General features: G+C 39.7%; 1 protein-coding gene across 3 annotated transcripts in view; it reads left to right on the top strand.

Annotated features, from left to right (window-relative positions):
- The window catches only part of SLC44A1 (solute carrier family 44 member 1), a 157,704-nt gene that overhangs the window by 33,634 nt on the left and 106,838 nt on the right, over window positions 1–17,232 (top strand). For all 3 annotated transcript variants that reach the window (XM_053922062.2, XM_053922060.2, XM_053922058.2), the window contains exons 2-3: window positions 1,815–1,904; window positions 12,665–12,807. In XM_053922062.2, coding sequence (XP_053778037.1) covers window positions 1,815–1,904; window positions 12,665–12,807 — 233 coding nt within the window. The remainder of the gene's footprint in view (window positions 1–1,814; window positions 1,905–12,664; window positions 12,808–17,232) is intronic.

The following is a 17,232-nucleotide window of genomic DNA, read 5'->3' as shown; positions in this document are numbered from 1 at the left end:
AAAACACAGCCCATAATATAGGCCTTCTTATTTGAATGACACAGGAAATAATGCCAAATTATTTTTACAGTTCTTTTTCCTGTCATAACAAAAATTTTCACAAAACTGCATCCCTGATCATAGATTTTTAGAGTTGGAAGAAACCCACCAGATCCAATCTAGTTCCTTCCTGCCATGCAGAGGTGTGAAGCAATTCCTCTAAAGCCACGCAGATGACTAATGACAGCCAGGGAGACAGCAGAGCCCCTTATCCAGTTGCCATAATGTTACAGTCCCCTGGAAAAAAAACTGCCCACTCACTCTTGGTTTTTACTGCTAGAGTCCTGGGGTAAGGTTTTTTCATGACTAACTCATGCTCTTTGGTTTTCTTGTGTGGGCATCTGGGAGCCAGCTATCAAGGGTGGTGTTTTTTTGTTGTTGAACAATTGAACCATGTTAGGCACCAAACAAGGAAAAGGCATTTGTCTAGTTAGCACTTAAAGGGTCAGGAAGAAGTGGTTGGAGCTCAAACTCTCTGCCCTCAATGTTGACAGGCAGCTATTCAAGGTTGAGTTTCCTAACCTGGAGTCTAAATGCCCTAAATATTTATGAAAATTATGCAAATATATGCTTACCTCCCAAGAAGTGCATCTGCAGCTTTCATCAAGTTATCAAAGGGTACCTCATTAAAAACCATTGTTTTTAGGGAGAGGAAAAGCTAAGCAAACCTGATTAGGGACTGGTTCCCCACTCTGGCACTCTCAATTCAAATTATATGAGAGGACTTCCTCATCTCCAGCCGCCTCCCTCTTGTGCCCCTTCCTACTGACAGGCCTTTCCCAGATGGCTTCCTGGGTCTTGCGGTGGAAGCCACAGGAGGCCCCAACCTTCTTTTCGCAGGAACTTTTCCCATAGGTTTCCCAAGGCTACCTTGTCTCTCCCTTCTCAGCTTTTACTGTTTCCAGGAGAGAGTATGAGAGTCAGGGATTTTTGTTCATTAGAAACCTCGAGTGTTATTTCAACTACATGGTGGTTAAAGAGAATGTATGAGCCGATTGGAGAATCTAAGACAATAGCTACAAGAAAAAATGTCATCCAAATTCCAACCTAATACTTTGCAAATGAACTCTTCGAATTTCTCTAGTTCTTTAGTTGGGCAAACTCTGTGTTTGATATAGAAACTCTTGACATTTTCCAGGAACAGAATGAAAATTTATGGATGATGATTTCAGAGTTGCCCAGATCTGTCTGTAAAATTGTCTTAATTTAGTTTTTCTCCCTGAATTTTATAAAACTTAGAAAAATCTACCTCTGAACAGGATTTCATTTTAATGGGCTTCCTTCCTAGGAGAGAACATATAGAAAGCACATTCTAAATTTCTGAGTCTGGCATCTGGACACACTGAGAAAAAGCTATCACTAAGATTGACGTTGGAAGAAGTAGTCCATTTGCTTATTCATGTTAAAAAAAACCCATGATGAGTGCCTGTCATGAACCCTCAGGCACTGTTAGATGCTAAGAAATGAGAATTGGTCTCTTGCAAAGCTCATGATCTGTTGACACAGTTCAGCAAATAAAGGTTCAGCATGCTAAGTACTTTACTAGAGGTAGCCAGACAGCACCGGAATCAGTACTGTGCCTGGCCAGGAAGAGGGGTGGGAGTGAGGGTGAACTTCACAGAACGGTGGCAGGTATTGAAGTTGTATCTTAAAGGTTCAATAGAAACTTGTCAGACAAAGAAGGGATCTAGGTGTAAACGGTAGGTTTGTTTGTGCTTTCCGAATTCTAACTGAAATTAACATTTGCCACTCTCTCATTTTGTGTTTTCAATTAGAGCTCCAAACGAGAATGGAAGCCACTAGAAGATCGTAGCTGCACAGACATACCATGGCTGCTGCTTTTTATCCTCTTCTGCATTGGGATGGTAAGGAAACTCCCAGATAATCAGAACCTGCACTGAGATCCGAGGGAATGATGGGGAGTTGGTTTAAAAAGGAAGCTTGTTATTTATTTAGTTATCTATTTGCTTATTTATTTTTTATTCCATCTGAGTTGCTTACATAACCGGAGGTTGTAGAATACCACTGAAGCAAGTTATTTTTCTGCCATACAATTTACTAGTACTATCTAGTACCCCTTGATAGTGTTTTTTGTATACATGAAAAGAGGTTAAAATTTAAGGAACAGTTGGGACTCATATCTCTTTGACCACATCATTTCAGAAAGCCAGATCATTTGACATAAATCTCTCTGAATTCTGATCTTAAGGGGGTGGTGAGCCACGTAGTGGCCATGGAAGGCAAGAGTCCTGAGTATTTATCCAACCTGGTTACACAAACCCGATGGTCATGTTTGTGTCAGTCAGTTTTCCTCTCGGGGACTCGGTATTCCTCTGCATAACATTGGAGATTTTGCCAGTTGGTATCCAGTTCGGACATTTTTTAGTTCTTCCTAGAAGGGGAGGCTGGTTGCTCACTGCTTCTTCCTCATTCTGCCCACACCAGGCCCCTGCTGCCTGCTGTGTCTACTGTAATGAGTGGCACCTCGCAGTTGAGACCCAGAGACCGGGTAACTTTCCTAACGGTGTAGGAGCAGAGTCCCTGGTGCAAAGTGGTGGGAGTGTCCTTATCCCAGTTGCTGCACCCACTCTGCCCTGCAGGGGTTTCTGATACAGGCTTCAGGGACTTCAGACTCACTGCCTGTGTGCTGGGCTGGAAAAAAGAGAAAACAACTGGTGTGGAGCTAACTGGTGTTTACAGCTAGAAAAGACTTGGAAATCCTCCTGTGGTCCGTGGCCCTTGTTTGCAGATTAAAAACATCAGATGCAGAGATGGATATGACCATCCCAAGGCTGTGCTGCTAGTTAATGGCAGAGCTGGGAACAGAGCCCCGGTCTCAGAGCTTCTAGGCGGGTGCTCTTTCTTCTACCTTGTTTCTTCTTCCTCAGAACTGTGCAGGCAGTATTGTTCTCTTTCATAGTCTCTATAGCTCAAAGCAAGATGAGGCTACCTCTGGCAGCCCTCCTCCATTATGTGTAGTATTCCACCCCCCCTTTCCATACCTTTTATAGAAGTTCCTTAGGAAAATCTTATTCTGTGTCTCTCTATAACGGTCCACCTTGCAAACGCCACTTGAGAATCACACACCAACTCTTTTTGTGGCTACTAGGTCTACTTGTAGGTACCAGTTCTGCCCCTGAAACAAGGGAAAGAAAGTAAATTTTGATTAGATATAACAAATTCAGCAAGATCAGGGGTATTCATTTTAAAGAAAATAGTTCGGTTTCAGCAAACCCAGGATATTTTGAAAAGTCATAACACCACTTCCTAATTTAGGACTTCTAAGATGGTGTTCAAGAGTCTACTTAGGTTAACGGAGTGGCAGCTAAAATGCGGCATGCGTGAATGAGTACGGAGCGTGGAAGAGTTCGTCTTTGCTAACAGAATTAGTCCGTAACCTGTCCCGACCCCTGAACTTAACTCTGGGACAAAACGCAGAAGACCTTTCAAAATTATGTTTATAAAAACATGTAAGTGCCACCCAAGGTGCTTTTGATTTTCTGTGCTAACATAGCTCAGGAAAGTGCAATTACTAATGTTAATAGACTGACTTGGGAGTAAGGAGCTGTTGTTTACTGAAAAGTTTTAATGCAGTGGTAATCAATATAATATTAATTTTAGTGCGATGATAATTAAGACCCACTGTATGTACTTTTTAAGTGCAGACCTAGCATTATTGGGTTTGCAATGATATTTTTAATGGATTACCTTCGTGGAGGTGAGCTACCATCAAATTTTGTCTTGTGAAACTAGAAAAATCTCGACGTTCTGTTGCCCACCCTACTGGCACAACAGCAGTTCAAGGTTTGTCTTCTGAGTATTTATTTTATATATATACATCTTTTAAAGATCTTTTTCCTTTGGACTTCATTCTGTTACTACTTTAAAGAGAAATAGCAAACGTGGAGCATGAACATATGCTTGCAGCTTTCATATACATGTTTACCTCACTGACTTCTCCAGTTATCCTGTGAGATAGGTTTTATCCCCAGGTTACAGACAAGGTGTGGCGAGGTTAAGAATTAGCTTCTCTAAGAATATACTGATGGTAATTAGTGGCAGAGATAGAGTAGGATAGGAACTGGACCTTTCTTCCTATGTTCTTTTCACACTGTGGCCCGGCAGCTGCCGCTTTAGCCTGTCCCAGTCATCTTGCAGCCTAACATTCAAACCAAGTCCTTACTCCCTACCTTTACTTGCAGTTCTCTGCCCACTTCTTCCTAACTCTGCTCCAGCTCTGAAGTATCTTAAGATCTTGTCTTCTTTCACTCATCCTGTCCATTTAATATTTTCATACATACGTGTTCATTCTTTCATAAATATTTGTACTTCCCTCTTATTTCTCCCCTTACTTTGGAGGGTTTTCCATGCTTGAATTGTCTAGAACATAGGGTATTTCTCCAAGTAAATTGCTATCAGCCTGTTTTAGAGCTCTCACTTTCCCCATAAACTTTCGTCAGCTTTTTGAAATTATTGGGCATATGCTTAATGTGCTCTAAAAAAAATTACATGTAACATTGTACTTCTAAATTTTTATTTTTCATTAAAGTTGTAAAAAAGGGTTCTCAACCCTACCTGCACATTAGAATTGGCTGGGAGCTTTTAAAAAATGCTCATTTCTGGGCCCCACCTCAGTGATTCTGACTTAATCTCTGATTCTATGCTCCTCCAGGGTTGAGACCCACTGTTGTAGGCACTGATAGACCACTGAAGAGTTTTGAGCAAGGAGTGATAAGATTGGGTTTAGAAAGATAGCCCTGGTAGTCTGGAGCCATTGTAACAGAGGCAGAGATTTCAGGAGGTCCACTGTGGGGGCTGATGCAGGAGTCCAGAGCAGAGGTGAAAACCTGAAGTAAGAAAGTAGGATTTGGCCCTAACTGGTGTGGCTCAGTGGGTTGGGTGTCACTCCATGTACCAAAAGGTCGCCAGTTTGATTCCCGGTCAGAACACGTGCCTGGGGCAGGTCTCCAGTTGGGGGCATGAGAGTGTTTATCTGTCACATTGATGTTTCTCTCCCCCCTCTCTCCCTCCCTTCCCCTCTCTCTAAAAATGAATAAACAAATAAATCTTTTAAAAAACTTTAAAAAGTAGGATTTGGTGTAATCAATGTTGCAGGCAAGTGAGAGATTGATTAAGGGTGACTAAGAGGTTCTTGTGTTAGAAGTTCAGGGTAGGGTGTTCAGTTCAAACCCTACATCATTTCCTCATAGGTCCTAAACTATGGCTTCTGTGCACAGGAGGGAACAAGAATGGGATGGATAAACACTATTACTGTATTTTGCCTTGTATAATGCACTCCTGAGTATAATGCGCACCCATGTTTTGGGCCCAAACTTTCAGGAAAAACAAAACACTTCATTTTATTTTTAAATCCAATTATTTATTTATATTTAGAAACAAAACTAATTTTCATATTCCAGGGTATTATTTTGCATATGGATATTGTTATTGCTTTCTAGAGTTACACTTTTAACTCATAGGCATAAATGTTTACACAATGGAATTCTACGCAGCAGAGAGAAAGAAGGAGCTCCTACCCTTTGCGACAGCATGGGTGGAACTGGAGAGCATGATGCTAAGTGAAATAATCCAGGTGGTGAGGGACAAATACCGTATGATCTCACCTTTAACTAGAAAATAATCAACAAAAGAAAAAAACAAACAAAATATAACCAGAGACATTGCAATTAAGAACAATCTAACAATAGCCAGAGGGGAGAAGGGAGGGGACTGTGGGGAGAAAGGTTTTCAGGTACTATAAAGGACACATGGACAAAACCAAGGGGGAAGGAGGAAGCAAGGGAGGGAGGTGGGTTTGGCTGGGGTGGAGGGTAGTGGTGGGGAGAAAATGCAGACAACTGTAATTGAACAACAATAAAGTATTTAAAAATAAGTTAAAAGTAAATAAAAAATAAAAATTTTTCAGAGAAAAAAGAATTAAAAACATTTATACAGATACAAAATTAGTTCTACCCATGTATAATACACATCCTATTTTTCCCTTAAATATTTGGGCAAAAAAGTGTGCAGTATACATGGTAAAATATGGTACTTTATTAGTAGCTGATCAGACAGACACCTGAATATATCCTCAGTGCTCCATTGTCAAATGACTTGTGGAATAAAGGTTGGGCTGCAGGTCCTTTCTCCATCTTGGATGGTTTGACCTCATTCGATCTCAAGGACCGAATGAATATATGAGAAGAATATATGAGAAGAGGAGAGAAAAGAGGTCTACCTGGCCCAAATCAGCCCAGATCAACTTACTATAAAAAGGCAGGAAAGTTTAGGAGTGTCTGCCATGGAAAATGAAAGCTACAAAAGCCCTCTGCAAGTTACCCCTGATACTGCTGCTTACTATGTACGTACTGGGTACTCTTCTCTGCACTTGACACAGAAACGTATTTAATTTTCAAAACTGTTCAATGAAGTAGACATTATCGCCATTCCCATTTTACATTTAAGGGAACAGAACCATCAAGATATGTTTTAAGTTGTATTTGGCAATACTGAACGCAGGAGAGAAGAGGAAAGTGAGATCATCTCTTTTTGTTGCCTGGAACTGGGAACAAAAGAAAAAGTTCAGAACATGGGCCTGTGGCACACACCTCAACTACCAGTAAAATGCAGTCTAACTGATATTTTAGACTCTGAGCAAATAGTTGAGCATTACCACTTCCCCTAGTATAGAGTTAGGAAGCTAGGGCGATGGCCAGACCGTGGAGAGAGAACTGAAACATCCTCACTCCGTACCTTACATGTGCGGTCTGGTAAATAGCCACACTTAGAAAAAGAGACAGGATGTGCACAGGAAAGGCAAATGGTTGGGCGAAACGAGGGATTGAGAGGATGACTTTGGCAACCTAAAATGTATGGGTAAGGATAAGCAGTTGGAAATGCAGAGTTGAAATTTGGGAGAATGATCTGGACTTGGACTGGATTTAGGAGACCTCATTGCGTAGTTTTTCCTTTCACACTGCTTTCAAGGACCTTTTTTATTTCATAGCATGAGTCAAGTTCCTGGAGCACAGTGTTTCCACCTCATTAACTGTTCTTGATGGCAGCACAGAGTGAGAGACCCGAAGACTCACTGCAGCATTCCATCACTTGTGTGATGGTCTGTGCTTTGCCAGGATCGTGGAATAGGAAGGGAAGCATACTACAAACTACTTTAAGGTTACCCGATCCAAATGACTACCTACTTTCTGTTAAATCTTCTTTTTTTCTTTTAAAAAAATTGTAAAATCTACATAACATAAAATTTACTATTTTAACTATTTTTAAGCATACAGTTTATTTAAATCCATTTTGCTTTTAGTCTAGTTTATTTTTTCCTCAATCACTGTAGTGACCCGAATGGGTTTATCCTTACTTCTCTCTTCAAGTATACACTGGAAAAATTTAATCTGTAATACTTTTCTGTATTCTGTAAAATTGTGGCAGTGACAAAGGCTTTTGAGATTAATCTGGTCCAATCCTTGTTACAGGTGAGGAAACCGAGGCACAGAGAATTTAAAGTGATTTACCCGGGATCATAAGGAGTATTTGCAGCAGAGCGGGGTTCAGTTCCTAGTATTCCTTGTGTTTGTTTTGATTGCTTACGCTCGGGAAACTGAGCCTCCCTGATTTTGCTCCCTCACACCCCATCGTTTTCTTCTGAGACTTTGTGTATTATCACCCTTTTGTGCCTTGCCTGACATCTTGCACTTGTATATGCTTATCAGGTGCTTACGGAACAGGTATTTCCTAGACTTCCAATCATACTGTCTTCCACTCTCCTCTTTCTTACAGTAATGCATCCTATTTAACTTTGAAGAAATCCAGAAATGTACCAGCTTGGCAGAAATTTTAAGTGACCTTTTTTAGTTTGCTTGCATAAACCATAACTCTGCATCAGGCGTTCTAATCCCACCCTTCTGCTAGGCCTGATAGTCTTCCTTGTCTCAGGGTGCTCAGAGCGAGCAAGCCAAATGTTACTCCAAGGTTTGACAAACTGGTTATTCAGGGGTTGATTGTAAGCACTGATTGAGATAAGAGATGTGTAGGGCTGAAGGAGGTAGGCAGTATTTGAGAAAAAATAGAATCTGGATATAAGTTCATTACATCCTGGGAAAGGCTATAAGCATAAGTCTTTCCCCCCATCTTTTGATTTTGAAACATTTTGCCATGTTTGTACTCCCCCTCCCCCCTCATGTTTCTGTTGGCTTTTTTTTTTTTCTCAAAACTAAACTAAGGCTTTTGTACAGTAAAGACTCCACATGTGAAATTCAACAAGCTTGTGGAATAAGCATGTCTCTCTTTTTTGACTAATAATGAAGGAAACTGAGCAAAATCTCTGAAGTTGAACTAAACCTTGCGACGCGAAGGGAAAATGAACACAGTTGGTTATTTAGCAAATTGTCTTCTCCCACTCAGCGGTAGGTATTTATTAGCTGCCAGATCTTGCCTGTGATGCACCATCCCTGTATACCTTCATCTGGTTTGAGTCCCCTCCTGTTTGTGACTAGATTTATTTGCTTCTCCTCTCTGTCTTAAAATAGTTGTTGTGAAAGCACGCCGGTAACTCAGTCACTTTAAGATTTTAGCCATGCTTCTCTTTCTTACTAATACGCTTACTTTTTCTCTAGTGATTGCTCCCTGTTACAGTAACATAAGAGCTTCTCTCATCTCCCTTATCATTTGCTTTATTAATGTGATTTCCATCTGTGGAATGCCTGCCCCCACTCCACCTTCTCTGGAGCCCATTAAGTCATTGAGTGTATTCTGTAAAGTTTCCCACCCTATTTTGTTGTCATGTACCACATTTTTTTTTCCTCATCTGAGACTATAGTGCTTCCTGCACTTGGATTTCAGGACTTCTTAAAAAAGAGATTATATTATTAATTACCATATATTTGGCCTACTTCCCCATTATCAATGCTTGTGCCATGGGGGAAGCCCCTGGGATAATAGGCATGGTTTCTTTCTAGCTTATTGTCATATTCTTCTCTTTCCGTTCTCTCCGAAGCTTCTCACCCTCCCTATTCTGATGCTTTGGAAGCTGCCAAGAAGTTTACACGGCCACTGTGAGAACATGTCAGCATCCTGTTTGACTATACGTCTGTGACATTGATCACTTATACTCTGCCTGCATCCCAGAGGGATGCAGGGTGACTTATGATTTACAAAAAAAAAACACATAACCCACATGTCCAACAATAATAATAGTCAGTTAAAAATAGTCAGAAAAGGAAATCAGAAATCATTTAAAGGAACCTGGAATGCAAGTACTTATCAAGCATAAGAAGAAATTCCTATGAAAAGTGAAAGAAGAACATAACCTTTTTAATTATGCAAGGGCTTTAGACTAGTAGTGAAAGAAGGTTGTAATTGTGGTCTAAATATTTCTCTGTAGAAACAAAATTACTGACAATATTTCTCACTTTTATCCCCCAGGGAATTTTTGTTCCGAAGTCAAGAACTGAAAGGGTTTTTGGTTAGTCCCCAATTACCGCTGTCAACCTCTTTAGTCTGATTTATTCAAGTGTACCGCTGACAGCTACCATATATTGATTATCTGCCACGTGCCAGACCAGCTAGGGGCGAGATATGCATCATCACATTCAGTTCTCATCATCAGACTGTGAAATGGATATTATAATAGTCCTGTCCTTATTCACAGGGGACACCTCCCAGGACCCCCCAGTGGGTGCTTGAGACCATGGGTAGTATCAAACCCTACGGATACTATGTTTTTTTCTATGCATTCATGACTTTTCACTTAAAGGAAGTACTTCACAGTTTCTCTTTGGCATATCCAAATTGCCAGCATCACTGCTCTTGCACTTTGGGACCCTTATTAAATAAAATAAGGGTGACTTGAGCACAAACGCTGTGATACCATGGCAGTTGATCTGATAACCAAGAGAGCTACTAAGTGACTAATGGGCAGGTAGCTTATATAGCACGGATACCCTGGACAAAGGGATGATTCATGTCCCAGACAGGGTGGAGTGTGGAGTGAGATTCATCATGCTTCTCAGAATGGCATGTAATTTAAAACATATGAATTGTTTATAGCCATTTAATATTTTCAGACCATGATTGACTATGGGTGACTGAAACCTCAAATAAGAAACATCAGTATTCTGTGTTAGGTATGAGGAGAAAACAGTCTAAATAGGTAATAGGATCAAAGTCACACAGGTAGGAAGTGGCTGAGTGAGGGTTTGAACCCAGGTCTTTCTGGCTTCCCTTTCTATTACCTGTGATGCTTCTTGTTAAAGAACCATATTGGAAAGGTTAGTCATCAAAGCTCCTATCAGTTACCTCCACTTACAGTTTTTGCTCAGTTGTAGGTTCAAGAATATGCTTAAAATGATGCATTGACTTGCATATGTGTATGTATGTGGAGGGTTAAATTTTTTTCTCATGTCTTAGTGTTGGCTTCAAGTTCTGAGATGGGGCCAACTGCCCTGCCATCTCCTTGGAGAGGTCTAGGGCGGGGGAGGGGGAGGGCAACAGGGTGAGGATGCATGAGTGAGTACTGACCGTCTGTGCCTAATTTAGCGCTCGCAGTTAGCTGTGGCTTTGAGGCAGGAGGGTACCACATTTATTGAGATAGACACTTTGCATATATTATCATGTAATTCACACAGCAGCCTCTGTGGTAAATGGGTGTAGCCCCGATTTATAGCTGCGTAAATGGAGGCACAGAGAATTAAGCAAGTGTGTTCAAGTTTACACGAGGAGAAAATCGAGTCATCCGTGTTCCATTGATCAGTGCAGGTGTATCTGGCCCCAAAGCCCACGGACTTCCCCTTACAGCTTGTTCTCATTTCGAACAACAATAATAGCTAATGTTTATCAAGGTCTTCCTTTGAGGAATCTTACCACCTTACTGGATTATTTCATTTAATCCTTACCCATGCCTCATGAGCTACCATTATCTCCATCTGACAGGTCAGTAAGTTGAGGCTCAGAGACTTAAAGTAACTTGGCAAGGATCAGAGAGCAAGATAGTAGCAAATCACGAACGGTGTTCAGTCTACTTGCTTACAAAGTGTAGTTTCAAGAAGTTTCTGCTAGGTACAGGTGTACTCTCTACTCTTCCCCCCTCACTTTCCTTTCCTGAATTGTAGAAATAGAGAGGTTATTTTGAAAAGAAAAAAGAAGAGTTTGTTTGCTTTTTTAGGAAAGCATGTTTAAGAGGGAAATACTTTCTCCGAGGAATTACATAGGAGTGTGGTTCTTACCACTGTAGGCCTGAGACCTACCAGGGCCGCTCAGTGCTGTCATGACACTTGGTCATCACGGGAAAACAGTATAATCTCTGCCTTCAGTAGCCACTCCAATAAAGATAACAGGAACTCAAGCTTGGAAGGACCAAGTTGCAGGAATATTTCTTAATCCCAGTCTCTTCTCCGGCTTTAATCAGTTTATCCATAATGATTCATTCACCATATCGCCTGTCCAGGCCCACTGGCCTGCAGTTGAGTATAGGCTTTTCCTGCTTTGTTTTGGTCAGCATGTACCATATTTTGCTGTGTACAATGTGTACTTTTTTGCCCCAATTTTTGAGGGAACAAAAAGGGTGCTCATTGTACGTGGGTATTACCTCAAATACCTTGTGTCTGTTCTTGTGTTTTGTAATCATTTGTTACATACAATTTCTTGTATCATAATATGTTCAAAAATGAATGCTAAAATTTCTTTATAATACAAAAAAACACGTATCTAAATATAAATATATACAAAATTGAATTAAACAATAAAACAAAAGATTTTCTTCCCCTGAAAGTTTAGGCCAAAAACGTGGGCACACAGTATACACAGGAACGCATTTCACACGGCAAGATACGGTACTTGACTTAGTGAGCAGGATGTGGTCCTGAAGCATCTACCATTTGCCTCTGGCACGGTGATGAAGCAGGCTCCCGTGAGGTGAAGTGACCTTTGTGGCACACAGACCCAGTGCCTCACTGTCCTTCGCTGTCCAGTATTAAGAGCATGGCAGTGCTTCACGGCGTCATTCTTTGGCTCGTGTACAGCTCTATTGCGGGAAGCAAACAGAAGTGTTGTGTGCGCTGAAGTGTTCATTCCAAACCCACCTACCTATTATTCTTTGAATTTTTTCTTTTCTCCATTGCTATTGTTCATTTAATAGGACTCCTTCACCCAAATAAAACTAAAAAAAAAAAAAAATGAAGAAAGGTGGGTTTGATTCTATGCTCTGATCTTTACTAGCTTCTGTGGCCGTGGCAAATTTACGCAACCTCCCTGGACCTCAGTTTCCTCATCGTGAGGGTTAGCATAATGTATGGTAAGCACCCAGTCCAGAGCCTGGCTTAGAGCAGATGTGCCGTACAGAGAAGCTGCTGGTATTATTATAAAATGCAGAGACGATCTTATGATGTAACAGCTTAGAGATTTTTTTTTTGTTTCGGTAGTAAATAGTGTTTCCCTGGGGACTTCTTTGTGCTGCTTTTGTGAAAACCAAGGAAAACAGTGGAATAGTGTTTGCAAGAAGGAAAGATAGCTCTTTGTTCCCTTCAACAGACAAAGAAGCTCATTATTGTATCAAGTGGTGACTGTTGCTATTGAAATGGTTTATTTGTATGTTTTTTTTTCTGTTTTTTTTCCCCAGGGATTTATTTGTGGCTTTTCAGTAGCAACAGGTGCAGCAGCGAGACTAGTGTCAGGATACGACAGCTATGGAAATATCTGTGGGCAGAAAAATGCAAAGTTGGAATCAATACCAAACAGTGGCATGGACCACACCCATCGGAAGTGAGTAGAATGTTGCTGAATGATGAACACAATGGAAACTTTGAAGTGGGGGGAGAAAATTCTGCTTTTCGTACTGTTACAAGGATATCTTACTGAATATGATTTTTATATAACTCCTGTTTTTGTTTTTGTTTTTCAAACTGTCCACTTGAATCATTGCTGACCTATAAACTCTCCAGGAAACAAAAGTAGCTGCCATGTTAAAATGGGGCACCTTGAGGTATTAATGAGTAAAGGTATGATTTGAGAGGGTTGCTCTTGTACTTTGTTTTTCCATTAGCTTTTAGGTTGTACACTAAGTTTTAACCTAGAAAAATAACATTTTTCTTCCTATGATTATATTTGATGGGAGGCAGAGGGATGATAATGGATTTTGAAACATTAAAGTTATAATGAAACATTTTATAATGCATAATTTATAAGTACACATCAATCCAATTTTATAAAAGATGCATTTGCTTTGTCAGACGTTAAAATTTGTTTTGGGTTCTCAAGGTTCATCTTTTGGATTTCATGAAATTCCTGACTTAATTGCCTTTTTTTCTTCAACAGAGCTATTATTTCATTTTTAATGTCTCTGGGGAAAATACATTTTCTCAATCATGTTTTATGTATGATCAGTATATTTGTTTAAACTGCCTATTTATGCCCCCATCAAACTTTATTACACAAGTCTAATAAAGACGGGACTTCAGAATTAACCAAACTAATTTTAAGGTGACAAATTAACCAGTTCAATTAATGAATTTTATAGGAAAGTCTAAGTAGATTTTCTTTAAAAACATTTTTAAGGCTGTATTTCTATTGTGAAGCATCTCCCCAGATGTAATAACTATATTTATTATTAGATAAATCTGTTGCTTAAATCTGGGCCCCTACTGGAAAGTATAAGATTAATTTGGTAATTTCACAAATGTAAAGATATCCAAATAGTTAATCACATCTCAGAGAAATTCCTCCATTTAACAAAGGAATAATAAACTTCAAACAAATAAAAAGTTAAGTAATAACGACGAATATGTGTGTAGCACATCGTAGGCAACAAGCGCATGCTTCCACCCTGTCCGGTGGGTGTGGTAGAAGCTTAGAGATATTGAAATGACTTTTCCAAAAGTCTGGTGGCCAGCGGAATATCCAACGCAGACCACGAGCTTTGCTCTTGTATGCACCTGCATCCCCTGACGGAAGTGAAAACTGGACTCTTACAGAGTGATGTGAAGGGTTGTTTCATTTTTCCTTTTTGATTGCCTCATGAAATTAGCACAAATTTTAGGCCTTGCGCAATATTATTTCTTGTAGCAAGATCACCCATATATTTTTTGCTTTTCTTTTTTCTTTTGAAATAATTTTAGAGTCATATAGAAGTTGCAAAAAAAAGAGCAGAGTTCCACGTATCTTTTTTTGTATCTAGCATCCCTGCTGTCAAATACAATTTGATCTTTAATGCTGTGGACATGCACTGCCCATAAAGGGTTACCTCTTAGATAACTGAGGAGACAGGAGGAGAGGGGCTCTGCTCTCTCAGGTCGACTGCTCACGTGAGGTTGTAATTATTTTTATGGCTCCCTTTATAACTTGCTGAAGACTCCAAGCATATTCTCACCATGCGGTTTGTGTAAATGTCACCCTTCACACTTGACTTAATGGGGGTTCATTTGGTTAATTTTTAATTTTAAATCCTTGGGTTATTCTATGTGCATTTTGACCTCTGACAAACAGAGTCTGCTATGATGATTAAAAAAAAAAAGTGGTTACTTTTCCCTGAATGCTGAACATAGTCAAGAGCCATTCGTGGATAGCTTACCTGTAGGGGAAATACCGTATTTGGCCGTGTATAACGCACACCTATGTGTTTGGACCAGACTTTCAGAAAAAACACCTTTCGTTTTAGTTTTTAAATTCAGTTATTTATTTATTTATATTTAGAAACCAAACTGATTATTGTATTCCAGGGTATTATTTTGTTTAAGGTATCGTTACTGCTTTCTAGAGTTACACTTGTAATGCATGAGCATAAATTAAAGAATTAAAAACATTTATATAGACCCTTATTTTTCCCTTACAAATTTGGACAAAAAAGTGTGCATTATACATGGCAAAATACTGTAATTTCTGAAGTATAGAGATGCCCTAACTCATGTATACATGTTTAAAATTCATTTTTAATCTCTATTTGCCTCTTCTCTGCATATGAGCATTTTAGTGCTGACCCATCTAAGTATTTCTATTTTAAATGGTAATTTCAATAAAATGAATGGTACATTTTGAACATATTTTTCTCAGGTAAGTGTATTCGGATTTGAAAAGAGGCAGAAAATCTTTATTACCTTTACTCCATCCTCATCTTTTTCTCTGTTCAATGCATTGGTTTTCTTTCTCCTTTTTCACTCATTTCCTCATATGTCTTTGGCTTTATTATGAATACCAGTCCCTTCCATAGCCATAGAATTTTTTTTATACCTGTTTTGTGTGCTATAACCTCAACTTGACCTTGATCACGTTCTCCTGTCCTTCATCCTCAGCTCCAATACTAATACTTAACTAGGATCTCCATACATATTTTTTGAATAAGTTAATTAATGGATCTTCTAAAATCTTAAATACAGCTAACTCTTTCTTGCCTTCGTGAGTGTTGTTTTCTCTATCAGAAAAAAAAATTTCTCCCACTTTTCACATGACTAAATTCTGCTCATCCTTCAGTTCTCAGTAGAAATGTTACTTCCAAAAAAAGGTCTTTTTTGATTTTACAAGTTAAATCAAGTATTTAAAAATACTCTTTCAATGGGTCCTGTAATATGTGTCATTATACATTTATTTTGTGATTATTTGTTAACTATTTGTCTCTTCTAATTTCCACAAGAACAGAGATGAGATCTATATCCTCAATATCTAGAACATAATAGGCAGTCAGCTCAATGTTTGTTGAATGGGAAAACAAATTTATTTCCTTTAGAATATGTTCTAAGAAGTGAATTACTGAGTCTGAGGACCTGAATACTTTAAGATTATTAATGCATATTGTTGAATGGCTTTCCACGAAGGCTATTCCATTTACATTCCCACCAACAGTGTCTGGGATTGCTTTACTTTTGCCAGTATTACTAGTCTTTAATTTTTACTAATTTTATCAACTAAAAAGTGGTGTTTTATAGTTTTAATTTGCGTGTCTTTGATTATTCAAGAGAGTGAACCTTTCTTCCCTTGTGTTTGTTGGCCTCTCATGAAGCTCTTATGCCAGCCTGTCTATTCTTGTCTTAGCTCTCATCTTCTGTATCCTTTACACTGTGATAAGATTAAGTTCTTTAAAACACTTTATTGTCCTTTCCATGCCCGGGAGCCTTTCTTTTACTGTAGTTGCCTATAGTATCAAAAATGAGCCCACTCAGTGCCTGCCATTCCAGGCTTCCCACGATTCAGACCCATTGCACCTATTCAGCCTTCTCCCCGTCCCTCAGTGTAGTCGTATTGATATTCAGTTGGTTCTGCCTCTGTGTGGTTTCCTCTTCCTCTCTGCCAGTGAATTCCCGAAAGACTTTTAAGGTGGGTCTCGTAACTAACTTCTTTATGAAATATTTCAAAATTAACTTGATCTTGTAGTGATCTTTTCTTTACTATCGGAACATTCATTCCTATTTCACACTTGTTTTTCTGTTGCCTCTAAATTCTTCTCTAATTATATACTGTGTTTTCACCTGTATTAATTATCAGTAGCTAGGTAACAATATTACCATAAACGTCGTGGCTTAAAACAACGTGCAGCCCCGACTAGATAGCTCAGTCAGCTATTGTCCTGATACGCCAAGGCTGTGGATTTGACCCCTGGGCAGGACACATACAAGAATCAACCAATGCATGCATGACTAAGTTGAACAAATTGATCCCTTTCTCAAATCAATCAATAAATTAAAAAGTCAATAAAAAACAAGATGCAGGCACAGTTACTATCTCACAGTCTCTATGAGTCAGGAATCTGGATGTGGCTTAAATGCATCTCCTGCTTCAGAGTCTCTCCCGGGCTGTAGTCAAGGTGTTAGTCGGGGCTGGGCTCTACTGGGGAAGTTCCCCTTCCAAGCTCATGCAGGTGTTGGCAGCACACAGTCCTTGAGGATGGTTGGACTGAGAGCCGTAGTGCTTGACTGGCCGTCAGCTGGAGGACCCCCTCCGTGCATGTTCCGTGGGCCTCCCCACATGGGCTGGCCCTCTCCATGTGGCATCTTACTTCAAAGCCAGCCAGGGAGAGCGTCTGTAGGGAGTCTGCAAGCAAGATGGAAGCTACAGACTTATATCATGTTTTTAAGGAACTGCTATCCCATCACCTTTGCCTTAGTCTACTGTTGAGAAGCAAGTCACAGGTCCTACCCAAGGTCAAGTTGGGGGAATACACAAGGGCATAAATTCTAGGATGTAGGGATCATTGGGGCATTT

Source organism: Desmodus rotundus, chromosome 1, assembly GCF_022682495.2.
Source record: "Desmodus rotundus isolate HL8 chromosome 1, HLdesRot8A.1, whole genome shotgun sequence".
Classification (NCBI taxonomy): Eukaryota; Metazoa; Chordata; class Mammalia; order Chiroptera; family Phyllostomidae; genus Desmodus; species Desmodus rotundus.
Note: the sequence above shows the minus strand (reverse complement) of the source record. Positions and strands in the feature narration are given on the sequence as shown.